At 35.6% G+C, this 16,530-nt stretch overlaps 1 protein-coding gene across 5 annotated transcripts in view; it reads right to left on the reverse strand.

The window, feature by feature from the left end:
• ROBO1 (roundabout guidance receptor 1) overlaps positions 1 to 16,530 on the reverse strand; it is a 1,079,496-nt gene that overhangs the window by 14,136 nt on the left and 1,048,830 nt on the right. For all 5 annotated transcript variants that reach the window (XM_020284809.2, XM_076000874.1, XM_012737156.3 and 2 more), the window contains 3 exons: positions 14,643 to 14,891; positions 5,542 to 5,948; positions 2,032 to 2,184 (listed from right to left, as the gene is read on the reverse strand). In XM_020284809.2, the coding sequence (XP_020140398.2) occupies positions 2,032 to 2,184; positions 5,542 to 5,948; positions 14,643 to 14,891 (809 nt within the window). The remainder of the gene's footprint in view (positions 1 to 2,031; positions 2,185 to 5,541; positions 5,949 to 14,642; positions 14,892 to 16,530) is intronic.

Below are 16,530 nucleotides of genomic sequence, written 5' to 3' on the forward strand. Positions count from 1 at the left end.
CACTGTGATAACTTTGCATAATCACTTTTGTGAAATGAGCAATTAGAAATCCAAATAATAATTCAGAGTAACTTTTGGCTTTGCAAATATTTCAATATATTTACTTGGTTATTTCTGAAATTAACTTAAAATAATAACTAGGGTGTTTCATCATTCAATTTAATAGTTATTATTCAAGGATTAGTTAGAATTTATATTTAATTATTAAACACACTGAAATAAGTACTGTAGAATGTGGAACAATAAATATAGATAACAATTTTCAAGCATAGTGTAATTTATAACTGTAATACAATACTCTTTATCTTGGCATGTTTACATTATTTACAACATTTTTTAAAAGCATCAGTCAATGCCAGAATCCCATCCAAACAAGTACAAATAAGAGATGGAAAGATCCACACAAAGCTTTAGGCCAGATTTTCTCCCTTATGTATTCAATTTGGATGTGTTTACATCCAGGCTTGATGTTTGGTCAGTTTTCTAGTTAGAAGCACTCTCTTCTAGATAATAAAAATTGATAAAACAGCTATAAAACTTGAAAAATGCCATTATAGGGGTACCATAAATGTAAAATTGCCAGTAGACTTTGGGGATTTACACCTAGTGTTTGTCTTTTCACAGAGGCAAACATGCACAAAGCCACTGTAATAACCCTTCAAAATCAGATAATATTCTGACAGCTCAGTTTCACTGACAAAAGAGTCCTGGGCAGAAGCCAGGAGGCCCAGGTGCGCTGTGTCATGCCAGTATTTAATGTAGTCTAATATCAGATAGATGCTAGTAAGAGAAAATACTCAGAATAAAGTACAGATAATAGCACGGACAGCCACTCACTGCAAAATTACTCTTGCTCATCACGCTGTGAGCTTTGTATTAAATTTTTCTGTCAAGTGGCAGGAATCACAGGGAGAAGTACCTCGAAAACCTTCCTTGCAACCTTGGATAAGGATCTATAATATTAGGCTTTCATATGATAATGGAAAATGATGCCCTTTTTGAAAAATTGCTGACTGGTAATGAAAGTCCTAATCAGATTGCAGTTGCAGAGGACCAGGAGGTGGGGAAACTACGCCTGTGACGCCCCTCTTCCTCCACCCCTTTAGCAAATTTACCAAACTTGACAAGATGGGCGAGTCTTAGAGAATTTATCTTACATGAATTTCCAACAAAGCCTGTGGGGTTGTTTTATAAAATGAGAAGGTGGCGGTTTAATAAATGCTGGGCCACCTGAGGCACTTTCATTAAAGGGCTTCTCTAGAAAACATCACGATGTTTGCATTACCCTCCCCAGTTCCCTTGAGAATTCGAGTGTTACCTCTTCAGTGAGAGTCGATACTGTATGTGAAGGCATGAAAGAAGATGATTCGATTTGCCTTTTGGTGTCCAAAATAACTGTTTGTAACACTACTATAGTTAAAATTAATATTCAAACATGTTTATTATCTTCTATTTGAATGCAGAATTGTTAAAAAAAAAAAGAAAATGAAGACACTCTGGAGGATTTATCAGTGAATCTGAGGAAGGTTAATCCTATACCATTATTTCAACTATAGTGATGTCCATTTGTTTGAAACTATAAAATAACCTTTCAAAAATATTACAGGTGGGGAGGGGATGGATACACACATACATAATGAGTGTGATGCTCACCAACTGGGGGATGGACACGCTTGAGGTCTAACTCAAGGTGGGCGGGGGATGGGGGGAAGGGTAAAATACGTAACCTTAACATTTGTACCCACATCATATGCTAAAAAAATAAATAAAAATAAATAACCAAGTGATAATAAAAAATTACAGGTGTAAATTCTTTTAATGATGTAAATAACCAGCTTATTTAGAAAACTGCAAGGAATAGAGGTGCCTGATGAGATGTGGAAGAGGATCACTTCTATAAGTAATATGAAGCTGACTGTTAATGAATTTTTAATGTAATGTCTAATGTCAGTGAATGCATTTTCTAGTCCTAGAGAGGCAGGTTAAATAGGCAAGATTCATAGACGTTTTCATCCGTTTCAATGGACTTACCATCTGTGTAGGCTTCTCTGCGCAGATGTCCTGGCTGGTGTTTTTGTTTCTTGGCTGGTCTGGTTTTCTGCATCACAGCAGCACTCATGTTGCTGTCTGTAGACACAGGACTTGTGGGCCTAGGGCACTGAGATGCATGGAAATGTCGGCGGCCTGAGGGGGAGAGAAAAAAAAAAAAAAAAAACCAGAGCCAAACACATCAATGAATTTTAATTACCACAATAACAACAAAAACAAAACATTAAAAACATTAAAGCTAGAAATAGCCCTGATTTTTTTTTTAATAAAAAGCTCAAATAAACTCTTCCAACAAATAATAGGCTTTTTGTCACACTGCTTGTGCTAGCCACTGGAGAAAACAGCCTAAAAGCATTCTCTGGTTTTTCTGTATTTTTTTCCCCTAACCACAGTGCTTTTAATCTGTTAAAATTCATTATACCTACTTATTAAAGAAAAATAGTCCAATTATTTTGCAACTAGCTTCCCTCCAATGTTATTCTTGAACAAAAATAGTAATTAATTTTTGCATGATATATTCAATGTTTGTTGCTTTCTCAAGAGGAAGAGCCAGAGTTCTTAAGAAATTCACGTCCTAAGAATGAACAGTTCTAATTACATCCTTATTTTAATTAAATATATATTTATGGTACTCTTTGAAGGCAGACTCCTAATGTCTTAATACATTCTCAGGTGTTTTCTCTTCAGGTGGTTGGAAATTGATTTAGCTCACATAGTAAGGCCTATCAAAAATTACTTACACCCCATGTCTAGCTCAAGATATTTGCCTGTTCTGGATACTTAAGGTGACCCCTCAAGACATGTTTTTTGCTGGTGGCAGAGGTAGTTTTGATTGTTTGTTTTGGTAGGAACAATATTCCCAGGATGCAGTGGGAACTGAATTGACTAATCAGATATGGTGCATTTTATGGCTTTCAAATTATCTGGCTATCTTAGATAGATGATGTATTATAACAGGTTTGACATATTTAATCCATAATGGCAATGAGAGCTATTGGCACTATGCTTGACCTCCACTGTTTTGGTGAAAAATTCCAGTCACAAATCCGGAACTTTCTATTCTGTGACAAGAAACTTCAAACAGACCTAGACAACATGTCTTTTGGCTTGGGCAGATATAAGAATGTGTGTAGTGTGCATAAATTTTCAAGCATAAATGTTCCATACTTAAATGGAACTTCCATGGTATTAAAAGGAAAAGCCACATATAGTGAAATCAATACACTTAAAGATGCCAACCAAAGCATATTTTTTTTTCTCTTTTTTTTGAGACAGAGTCTCGCTCTGTTGCCGTGGCATCAGCCTAGCTCACAGCAACCTCAAACTCCTGGGCTCTAGCAATCCTACTGCCACAGCCTCCTGAGTAGCTGGGACTACAGGCATGCACCACCATGCCCAGCTAATTTTTTCTATATATTTTTAGCTGGCCAATTAATTTCTTTCTATTTTTAGTAGAGATGGGGTCTTGCTTTTGCTCAGGCTGGTCTCGAACTCCTGAGCTCAAGCAATTCTCCCGTCTCGGCCTCCCAGAGTGCTAGGATTACAGGCGTGAGCCACCGCGCAAAGCATATTAAATAATAAATATTACTGCAGACAAATGAGAAGCAAGGTGATTGTATTATTCTTTGATTTTTTTAACTTCAAGTCACATGATAAGCACCACCATTTCCTGAAAAGACCAAAGTAACAGGCAGAGGCCAATGCATGCTTAGCTCATTAGAATTGTGAGACAAATGAAAACAAAGAGTGTCACTAAGTTACAACACAATAAAATATTAAACCAAACTCTCTTTAGCTATGATGGAGACTATTACAATTAAAGTTACATATCCGTGAAAACAGAGAAATAGGGCTGAAACTGAATCCATTATTCATTCTATTGTGTAAGGCTATCTACTGCTCATGGACCCTGAGGCATAAGGTAGTTTACAGATGAATTTTCAACATAATTTTGTGTTTTGTTGATTTAATGAACTGAAACACACTCTAAATGAATTCTGAAAGCAGTGGTTTGAGATGCTTAATTTCACTTATTTTTTTATAGAAGATTAAAAAATAAGGAGAAACAAAGCTACATATAAAGTTATTTATTTATTAAAAAAGATAATTAGGTTTGCATAGTTTATTACATTCAGAAGCTACTGGGGAAATAAAAAGGACATTTGGTTGAATTTTATGAAACATAGGCCTGGCTAAAATAAATATAACTTCTACAATAATAAGATGAGACATAGTAGACAATTTTTTCCACAACACATTCTTGATAAATAATACATAGAGAGGATTTTATAATGATTTAAATTTTGTCTGAACATATTCTATGCTGATGAAAAATAATGACTAATCCAATATCTGCAGAGAAAATGGAAAACTAACAATCGGTATTACTAAACTAAAAAATATAAAGCAACAAAATACCAATTATCAATTTGTTGTGATAGTCTTTTCTTTCTGTGACATGTATCTCTTTCTTGCTAACCATATTATTTTACTGTACTATTTGTATTTTCTTGGCTATCAGAAATAAACACACACACACAAACACAGACCACACCACACCACACACACATGCACAATGCATATATGAATATATATAGATATATATTTGCCCTACAGAAATGAAAATTATGTAACAAATATGTTTTAAATTTAAATTCTTTTCTTTCTTATACTATTTGCTTTCTAAACAGGGTTGGGAAGAGGAGATAAGTAAAAATGTGTTAAAATATAAGAATGGCTATATGGTAATTAAAATTAGGCTACATAATGAAAAGAGAAAATAGAAAAAATATAAGCCTTTGGATTAACTTGCTCTCCCAATTATTACATTAAAAATGTTTACTTTAAGTATGGAACATTTATGCTTGAAAATTTATGCACACTACACACATTCTTATATCTGCCCAATTAAACTAATACTCTAATTTGAAAGGACATGAAGAGAATAGGGATTAAGGAAAAATAGCCCATTTTCCAATGGTTGAGTGTCACATTTGGGTATTTACTTATTTCTCCTAGAGAATTTCTAATTAAGTAGGATAAGGGCACTGTAACAATAAGTTTTATCTTGGTGACTTTCTACATTAAAGAATTATAGCATACATTCAAAAATACAAACTTCATTTAACTATTTATAGTTTAAAGAAATTATATCGATTTGTGTGTGTGTGTGTGTGTGTGTGTGTGTGTGTATATATATGGCAATGACTATCCTAAAAATGAGGACTCCCAGGTAGCTTCCTATCACTCAAATTATATAAGATTCATTAAATAAAAATGAAATAGAAAATTGAAAAAGTCTTATCGAAACAAAAGAGAATAATCCAACTAAGTCATATTCTTGGACCTTGGTTTCCTTATGCAGCAGTAAAAAAAAAGACTAAGTAGTAATAGTTGTGTTTCATATGGGACACGAGATCATAGGAGAGAATCAGCAACTAACATAAACACATCAAGTTTTCCTTTCCAGCTTGGAGAGGGTGCATGACTTACCAGCAGCATCCTGCATTTGACGTCGTGCCACTTTCAGACCAGCATACTCTGCTGCTGCTGCGACTGCCTGGGCAAAATCAGCATCAGTGAAAAAGGAGCCGTCAGAAGAACTAACACTGGAGCGTCCACTGGAAATGTTGTCCTCCTCTGAGGCTGAGCCCCAGCCATTGATCATGGACCCCGTGACAGAGCTCTCGAGGTCCCCGACACTTGAGGCAGGGGTCTGCTCAAGCCCGCGTAACAAAAGCCTTCTGGTTTGCATCTTGGCTACTTCCATGTCAGCTTCATCCTCTTCCTCTTCTGGTGCATCTGTATCCATATCTGAGACAAGGGGTCCTGAAATGTAGCCATAGGTGTGTGGCGGGGAAATCGGCCGTGGTGGCGGAGGAGGACTCACAGGCTGCCGTCTGAGTGAAGATAAAGGAATAAGTCTGGCTCAACTCATTATTTAAGACAGAAAATGGCAAATTGACCAAGAAAGTCACAAGTACGCTCATTTGATTTTTGCTTCTATTGAGCTAAATTGTTCAGAAAAAACAACTGGAAATCAAAGTATGACTAAGTTTGATTGTGTTTAGAGTTGCACCTCATAACCAAAGGCTCTCCTTAGGCTACCTTTTGATTCAGGTTTAATAAAAATACACTCAGCTATCTGTAAGTCTTCTTATGTTTTATCATTTGGATTATGTTCTATTAAAAGGGAGAAGTAATACTTATTTTGGGAGTACAGGCCGAAACACTTTTTCCTAAAGCATTTCCAACATTATCAATAGTTTATTATTTAAAAAAGACAATAGACATTGGTCCTGAAACAGTTTGGTCCATAAACATCTGTCTCTTTCCCTTTCCTTCATTGCCACTCCTACTATTCCATGCAAATGAAGTCATTTATCTTGACTATAAAGGATAGAGTTTCATAGGATTAAAAAATATTACACATTTAGCATATGACATAATTTCCTTTAGATTTTACTCTATTAAAAATAAAAGGTTATGGTAGCCAAGAACAATTTCTCTTCGGTTTACTCACTTATGAGTTCCACTAAATGTGATTACCTATTTTAAACTCTATTGTGTTTATTGCTATTCTGTTTAGCTGTTTAACACAATGCTCAAATGTCCTGGTATTAGTTAAGAACCAAAGCTGAGGACAAAATGAAGTAGTTTCCACAATCTAAGTTCACAGAGTTACTGATAACTGATTTCAACCATCTGTTCACAGACTTGAAAGACACCACCATTAAAAAGTAGTCCTTCCACTCACACCACCCAAAATCATGATCCACAGGGAATATAAGATGACTGAGAAGGTAGACAGCATTTGGACTCTAGTGCAAAGCAAGGTATGTAGAGTTACTCCCAAGGGAGAAGAATGCCAAGAGATAATTCCTAAATGAGGAGAGTGCCTGCAAAAAAGGAAGACACATGGTGATTTCTGGTTGGAGGCCAGCTAGGTCAGGGACTTGCAATAGTCCCAGTGCTCTTTAAGCAAGGTTAGAAAGGCAGCATGACAGGGAACCATGAGGCAGAAGAGTCATGACAACACCTCATCAAATTCTGTACTCCTGAGAAGGAAAGAAGATGGATCCCACACAAGCCTGCCAACCTGAGCACTAGTGCTGGAGGGTAGCTGAAATTAAGGTCTAATGCCATTTGATGACCTCCATGGCTTGGGGAATTAGAAGAGATATGGCATGAATGCCAGCAACTGGTAGTCAACCTGAAGCTATGTCTGAATCACTCCAAAACTACAAATGCCTAGAGATGTTGCCCAGGATTGAGGCCTTCATATGTGGGGTAAGTGAATCCTTGTGCCCCTCACTTACCAACTTTCTAATACTCATAGATGAAGATGAGAGAGAATAGTTATTAGTGCTAACCAAAATGAAGATTGGATATTCATCCAGTTTGCCCCTTTCTTGTTCCATTTTCCCTGCCTTAGCACCTAGGAGAATGTACCTGCAAGGGGCAGGAGCAGATAGGTGGTTAAAAGCAGAGTATGCCCCCTTACTCCATGCCACTATAGCCACAGACAGTTGCATTCTGCCTGGGAATACACGATTAAGGTTTTAAAATTAACAAAACTGGGTCTTAAATTAAAAGCAAGCAAGCAAACAAACAAAATAACTCACTCATTTAGGATCTGTTCAAGATTCAACTAAGGTCAAAACCATAAAGGATTTGGTAAAGATCTACTTGAGGCCAAAACCAGGCAGGATCTGGTCAAAATCACCACTATAGTGGGGGAAAAGTAAGTTCAACATAGCATAGTTGTTAGGGTGGCATGGCAGTTTTTGAATAAAAATGTTTTCTGCTTTTTATTCCAATGAATTGAGACACTTTAATAAACCTGTTTTATTAATGTAAATGGAAAACATTAAAAATAAATGATTATGAAAATACTACAATTAACTCATTTAATGAGCACTTACTTTTTAGCTAAGCACATTTTACAATGTTAACTCATTTAATACCCACAACAACTTTCTGAATTACTTTTTAAATTATCATTTTACAGAAGAGGATATTGAAATTCAGAGCAATCAAAAACCTTGCCAAAGTTGCCACAGCTAGTATAAGTCAAATGCAGGATTTAAAACTAAATTTTACTTCCAAGGTCATGAGCTTCCCTCCAGCAATGGTATTGTTACACACATATATGTATAAATGTAAATATATATTATATATATATATACACACTCACAAATGTGTATGTGTGTGTCTGTGTATAAAGGCTAGTAGAGATATTTGCTATATACAGATGCATTTAAGACCCAAGAAATGAAAAATATCACATTACATAGAAAAACTATGTGTACATACAGACAAAAATGTGTGTAAATATATATTATTATGTATGTGTACATATTTATAATATATATATACACACAACATTATTTAATATGATGTGTTATTTTTTATTTCTGGGTGGTATTTAATGTGTCTGTGTGTGGCACTAGCAGAAATATGAAAAATGTGTCAAAGCTAAAGTTATTTAAAAGATTAAAATGGATAATTGTTTCAATATGGAGTGTATTATACACATAGGAGAAAAACCATTGTTTAATTTGGAATGCACTAAAATACCACACTTAAAAGTTAATTTACAGTCTTTGTCAGCATATGCATTCAAAATACCACAAGAAATGTCTTTTTTTAAAAAACATGTAAGACTTTTTAGCACAAAGGGAACAATTTTGACCATCAATAAAAAGATGTAGAATAGCCAACCTCACTATGAAAGGATGCCAGCATTGTTGTGTTTGGATAATTCATGTTCTGTAGAGCAAAAATATCTTCATATTAAACAAGGGCTGGCTTTTAACTACAACCACCCTGTACAAATGTTGAGGGAAGACAGAAAAATTTATTCAAACCATCTGTAAATAAGGCAAGCCCAGGGAATGTGTGATAAACATGTACAGTTTGAAATATGTAATATATTCTATTTGAAAACAAAAAGCTATTTCAAGATGCTACACTCAAGTGGGACTTGTAGCAAATGAACCTCAACCCTCTAGATTTCTCCCCCTGAGGGGTTTCAATGTCTTCTAAAATAATGTACAAGTATGTGACTGCGAATCACAACACTCTAGGCTCTTGCAAAAATGATGCCTTCATAAACATGTTCAAGAGAAAAGCAGAATGATGTCATTAATTTATGAAAGCAGGTGTTTATACAGTTCACCACATTGCATTTACCAGGCAAAAGACAAAAGGAGGAAAATGCATACCTTTGAGATTTTTTTTCTAACACTGGTACGTAGCTTCAAGGCTTTGTGTAAATATTAATAACTATTACCTCAATTTGTCTATATTAATAAAATATCAGTAAATTTCTATTACATACATCAAAATGCTTTTTATTTTTAAAGAGATTTTTACCAAATATTGACTACATTAAACTTAATTGTACTAGGTACTTGGAAACAATATATGTGAATAAGTTTAATTATATTACCTTCATAGTTATTGTCTAAAAAAAAGAGAAGATTGATTTCTATTATATGGGTAACCTAGTTTATCCTGTTTGGACAAAAATGGAATAACCCAGAAGTTCATTAGAATGCCAAAGTTGTAATATCCATGATACAGATCATTAATATTTATTTAATTAATATTTTAGTGTTATAATGGTTTTAGTTCAGTAATTTTTATTAATATGTATTGCACGATTTATATATGCCACTAATCAATAAATTTAAACATAATAAATGAATTTATCCTTTAAATATTTACTGTTTGCCTACTATGATAAAGACTGCTAGATTTTTAGACCAAAGAGATCACATGCAATAAAAGCTTAGGTAAAGTATAAAATGTTTTATACTTTAAAATATATAAAGATTCAATTTTAAGGCATACACACTTAATACAAGCTAACTGTGTACCTGGCCATGGCAGACTATATTTTGCAAAATGTCCGTAACAGTATCTTCCATTCCAAATGCTCTTCTGAAATCAGAACCTGCCACTCCCCCATCAAGAGACGAAGTTAAGTTCTACAGTCTTGAATCTAGAAGGACCCTGTGCTTTGACCAGTAGAATATGGCACAAGTAAGGCTATATCCTGGGTCAGAGTGTCATTCTTAACTGGCCTGGAAACTTCTTCTTCCAGCCTTCTTGGATGCCAGCTGCCACATAAGTAGTGCCATTACTCTGAGACCCTATGTTTTGAGAAGCCTGGGCTATTTGGTGAGACCATGAAGGGTGAGACTCCATCCAGGTGGAAACAGAGATGATCATCAGACACATGAGGGACATCATGTGTATGAGGGACATGAGGCACATAACTGACATCTGACATGTGAGGGACTTCAGATGTCCGAGCGAAAAAACTAACTTAGAAGTAGACTTTCCAGCCCAGCAATGCCACTAAAACCCACTGATAGAAGATGAATTGCCCAGCGGAATCCTTTCAGAACTCCTGACCCATAGGATTGTGAATAAAATGAAATGGTTGTGTTAAGCCACAATGTTTTAGAATAGTGTGTTAGACAGCAATAGAAACAGAAACTCAGGCATTATGTTAGGAATTCAGCTAAATAAAATAGATATGATCCTTGTCTGATGGGACTTGTAATCCAGTGGAGATCAACATTGATTAAATATGCAATGATAATGCAGTATTATGTAAGTGTCATGACAGAGGAAGCATAGGGTGTTGTGAGAATACATAGAATTGGCTCCTATCCCAAAGTTGGGACATTGGGGAAAGATTCTGTGAGGAGGATCAGCCATTTACTCTTGGATCTAAAGGATTCATAGGGGTTAATTCCCAAAAGAGAGGGGATGATAGCATTCCAGAAGGATGGTGGCACAGCATGTGCAGATATCTCGAGGTGAGTGAGAGCTGTGCTCAGTGTAGGAACTAGAAGAAACTTAGAGTGGAGACAACACAGTGACTGCATGGGTGAGGATGGGAGGCCACACAGGGGTCAGGTCACCAAGGGCCTCAATTGCTACATTAAGGAATCTTGACTTTGTCTTAAGGAAAATGGGAAGCCATTGAGAGATTTTAAGCAGGGGAGAGACTTGATCAATGTCACATTTTAGGAAGGGACTAGATTGAAGCAGTGGGAAGGTTAAAGGCCACAGGACCACTCAGTAGAACATTACTGTAATGCAGGTGAGAGAAAATGCCTGTTGAAACTAGGAAAGTGCATTTATGGATGGAGATATGTGTATCACTGAGAATGATGTTAATATTTAGGCAGTAAAATATGCAGGAAGAAGCACTTGGATATATGCATCTGAAGCTCTAGAATGAGATTTGTAGAGAAATAGCTATCAATGAGTGTACCATTAGAGAAGTGGCAAGTTGATACGAATGATAAGTCATCTACTGATGGGGCAGGTATTCGAATAGGGCAAGGGATTGAGAGAAGGCTTCATTAAAAGACAATTAAAGATGGGAGTCACAACGCTGTAAATAGTAACAAAAAGGCAGACATAATCTAAATGCCTAATTTTAGGAAATTGATAAAGTAAATTATAGGACACATTTTATAAGTGTCTAAATAAAAAATTATCCACATAGAAAAATACACTTTTCAGTGTAAAGAGTAGCTTATAATATAATCTCAGCATTTCATAAATTCAAAGCAAGTGTGAGCATATATAGAGATGAAAGATTGAAAGGATCTTTACTGAGGTCTTCACAGTGACTGTTTTTGACTACATAGATCATCGCCACCTTTATATTCTCATTTTGTTCATCTGTATTTTCAAAATTTTCCATAGTAAACATATAGAATACACATGCATCATAAAAAAGCACTGAGTTTTTTTAATGGGCTTTCATCTACTTTTTATTATACCTTTATAAACCAAAAATCATACCTTTTGAAAAGGTTGAATATAGTCAAATTGATAAGTTCAGATACTTAATGTATTTCGAAATTATATATATCCACCTCAAGTTCATACAAGTCTTCATCAGCCTAAAAGAGTAGAAAGTCAACCCCAAATTCTTCTGTAGTATCAGATTCCATTCATTAAATACTTACTGAAGAAAGTTCTGTGTTACTCAACAAAATGAGTATGACATAATCTGCCCTCAAAAAAGCTGTTAATTTAAATAGAGAAATAGAAAAACAAACAGCAAATGCTAATGCAACATGAAAACTGGTTATCGTGGTAAGAGAGATGTGAACAGACCCTTGTGAAGAGTACGGAGAAGAGCAGCTGACTTTTGCCAGGCAACCAGAGGAAAGCTTCATGGAAGGAGTGTCATTTGAGCTGGGCTTGGAAAGATGAGATGAGCTTGCCACGCAATAAAAAAAAAAAAACAGCATGTGCAAAACCTGGATGTTGGGGAGTTTAAGACAAATTAGGTTCACCACCCCTGTGGGAGGAACATAATTAGACTCGTTGTGTGCAAAGAAAGATAATGTGAGAGTGGACAGAAAAAGAGAGAGAGAAGAAAAGTGGAGATTGGTTCAAATGATATAGCCATATTTTAAGAGATAGGGACTGAAGGTATGCCCTAGCAGCTATAGGAATAAAAACAGGAATGAAATCAAAGGTTAGTTTGGAGTTAGAATTAAAGGGACTTGAATGATTTCATTTGTGGAATGATAGAAATTAAACAGGATAATTAAGGTGATTTCAAAATGACAAAGGTATCTTTATGATTTTGCCTATTCCCTTGGCTTTTTTTACATTGGTGAATAAATAATAGTTGATAATTCTAAACAAGACATCCATCAAAGTAGGAGAAGCAACAAGTTTGAAAAGTCAAGCCCATGGATGAAGAACATGGATTTGGCCATGTGGGAAGGTCCAAATGGAAATACCATGTGGCACTCAGCAAAAAGGTCTGGGCTGGCTAAATAGATTTGACAGCCATCAGAATATAAGTCACAGTTGAATCAAGTGATGGGATGATAGCATAAGGGTGAGCATCATCGTAGGGAATTCATATTTGTTGAATACTTACTCTGCCTCAGACACTTTACATACATTATCTCATTGATTCTCTCAACAATACAGAAAGCTTTACTGTGATAAAGACTGAGAAGCCTTTGGATTTGACCATTAGCAGGTTACTTTCAGCAGGCTGATGGAAGCAAAACATTATAAGCCAGGATTATAAGCCAGAATTCAGCAGGCAGAGTTGTGAACAGGAATTGGGAAGGCAGAGGAGTTAAACAATACCATTTGGTAGGAGAGCGTGGAAATAGAAAGGAGGCCAAGGAAAGGGAAAATGTAAAAGGAGTAGAGTGAACAGTGAAGAGAAGCAAGAACTGAATGAAGGTGAAGAGGCTGTAAAGTCAAGCTAGGTAAAGGTAAAACTACTTCTGCTTATGAGGAAGGTACAAAGGATACCATAAGGAAGGCAAGAAAAGAGCCAGCCAGGAAGAAAATATTGGATATCACTAGTAACACAGACAGGAATGGTGAGGAAATGGGTAATATAAAACAATAAGAAAGGAAAACTAAGGTATTTCAGAGCTAAATAGTCTCTTTTAGGCTCTCATTTACTTCTAATAAGCATAGCAGAGATGATCTTTAACCTTAGTAGGGAAAAAGAGATGCCTTATTTGTTTTCAATCTTCATGAAGTTCCATGGGTTAATAATATTACTTTTAAATGTATGGCAATCCAGACTCCCTCTTGTCACATAGAAGAAGGTTTAACTACTTCCTTCTTTTTAGAGAGTATATTATTTAAATTTGATGATAACCCCTTAATGATATAATAAGTTAATAAACATAACAAAATTCTGTTTTAACCTACAGAGTAAATTCAAGCAGCATAAACCAGAATTTGTCATTCATTCAAGAAGATTGAAGGAAAATCTTCTGAGGCAAATAATATACTCAGTTTCAAATGATATTAGGAATACTGAAAGTAATATATATATAATATAATGTGTCAAGAGCAATAAAATAGTACAAACAAAATCATCAACAATGAGAGAAGAGCTAACATGATGCAGTAATAGCTTTTATGTAGTAGAAATGACAAGTGAAATCACTGTATATAACAAAAATGTATTGGTTAAGGATGTTCAATATATAGGTTTTTAAAAGTCTAAGCGTGCACATACACACATATATTATTTAGTAAGCTGACAAAAGAACTCCAACCTAATATCTAAACCAAAATAAAAGTATCTGAGGTCAACCAAAAATGAATATACCAAGCTCATTCTTCTGGGACATTATAGCTATGAGGGAGCAAATCATTATGTAGACTTAATTTAAAGGAACAGGAGAAAATCTGTTTTCTGCCAACCAATGAAGTGACTTACTCATGCATAAAGAAAACTAAAGTACAAAAATATCCACCATCAATAACATGTCACAGGATTAGCAAACCATATACATGATCTCCATGTGTTTATGAATGCCGTCATCATTAGTGGGTGAGATTAATGCACATTATTTTATGATTGCCAATTCACTAGGATCAGTTAATGCAGTGGTCAACAATATTATACGATATGTTAATTACCTAGGCTTACTGTGGGATGACACTGCAAGAAAAGACTGACGTGACATAAAAATTACTTCATGGGATAGTATTCAATAACTGCCACTGAAGAGTGGAAATTATCTGATCGTCAGCAAAGAAGAAGGCTAGTGACAACGTACCTCCTATCGGGTTGGTGCTGCAGGTGGCCAATCTCCTCTGGGCAATCCTGTAACATGGGCTGGAGCTCTTCCTGTGGGGAGGGAGTCAGAGTGGCAGTGGACTGATGGCTGTAGGACACAGCAGCTGGAGAAGAAGCTGCTCCCCGCACAGGGGGAGTAGGGCCTCGTTCATCTTCCTCCTCTTCTAATTCATCTTGTTGCAAATACATCCTTGCTGGTGGTACCGGACATGGCATTTCTTGGTCATAGCTAAAATAAATTATCAGGACATGTAGATGCGTATTTCAGGTTATTCAAGTTTTGTATAGTAAGTGAAATATCAGCTTTGATTTTTTTTTTTTTCAAATCTGAATGTTCTGGGTCACAGTAGGGAGGTTTTGTTAAAAAAATAAATAGTTCACTAGCACATATTACTACATATTCTATTTTTTTTCCTGAGAGGCTGCAATGCACATGAGGTTATTATAGGGTCTGGGAAGTTGTGCAATACGAAAATCCACTTAACACAGGTTAACTTAGCACAGCCCAAATGTATTTGGTACATTCTGTCCCTCCGATTCTACACGTTCTCTAAAATAAGACACAAAGATGGTATTATAGATGATCCAAAGATGAGGTTCTAATCTCCCAGAAAAATTACTCTTGAAAGTCGTTTCAGAGGAAGATATATTTATATATATCTTCAACTCATTTAGTTCAATATCACCCATTTCTCCTCTGAAATTATAATAAATCACTATTTCTTCAGTAGAGCACAACATGAAGTAGTTGGCTTGCATTTAGCTTGGTGAGTGAAAAATACAATACCATTAAACAATGAAATGTCCCTCTAATCCTCTGCTAGAGCTGTGTGGAAACCAAGATGAATGAGGGGAACATTCATGTCTTTCTCTTTTCTCTTACCCCAGGGTATATGTTTCTCGATTAGAAGGGCAGTGATATATCACATTTTATAAATTGTGTTTTCATTATCCATCTCTCATGTTCATTTTCTACCACCTGCATTGTTTACCTGAACTCAGGAAAGTTCATGTTCAAATAACATGATTTCTTTGTATCTTCCTTCACTTCCCTAATCCCACCACCTCCCCCTTTATTAACAAACAGCATAGCAATTTGCTCACTCGTCCAAACTAGAAATCTTGTGGTCACCTTCGACTTCTCTCTCTTCTCCCTCAAACTATTCCCCCAATTCAATTCTATTATATCTATAAAAACTCTCTAGAATCTATTCCCTTATATTTGTCTGTTGTATGTGCTACTATAACAATCTTTTAATTGATCTCTTAGCCTCCAGTCACTCCATTGCTTCCAAAATTACTTTGCTATTATACACATCACTTGCAGGCTATTCATTTGCTCTTCAAAGTAAGAAATGACTCGCTAACTGCATAGAGAATAAAATATAAAAGCCTAAGTAAGACATTCAAGTATCTGCATAGCCTGGCTTCCATGTGCCTTCCCTGTGGCCTCGCACTCCCTGGCATATGTTTCATGTTAGTTTTCCAGGAGTTCACATTTCTGTGTGGTCCCACGTCCATAAAATCCCTCCTCTTAATTGAGAACCTATTCATTTGTCCCGAACAAGAATAAATACCAGTAGATCAGGAAACCTTCATTCTTTTCAATTAGAATCAGTTTTTCTCTTTGAGGCACAGCTATATCTCCTGTATTTTTTTTTTAAATTTTTTAGCTATAGCCACTTATTTCATTTTAGTCCTCTTTTGTGAATAAAAATAGCAATAAATGTTAAAATTACCTGGAAAATGAATTTTTTAAAAATCTATAGTCTATCTCCATTGCTTGCAGATTCCATATTTGTAAATTCACTGAACTGGTAAAATTTATTTTTAAGCCTACAAACCTTGTGGCACTTACATAGTCATTT

This window comes from Microcebus murinus, chromosome 1, assembly GCF_040939455.1.
Source record: "Microcebus murinus isolate Inina chromosome 1, M.murinus_Inina_mat1.0, whole genome shotgun sequence".
Lineage (NCBI taxonomy): Eukaryota > Metazoa > Chordata > Mammalia > Primates > Cheirogaleidae > Microcebus > Microcebus murinus.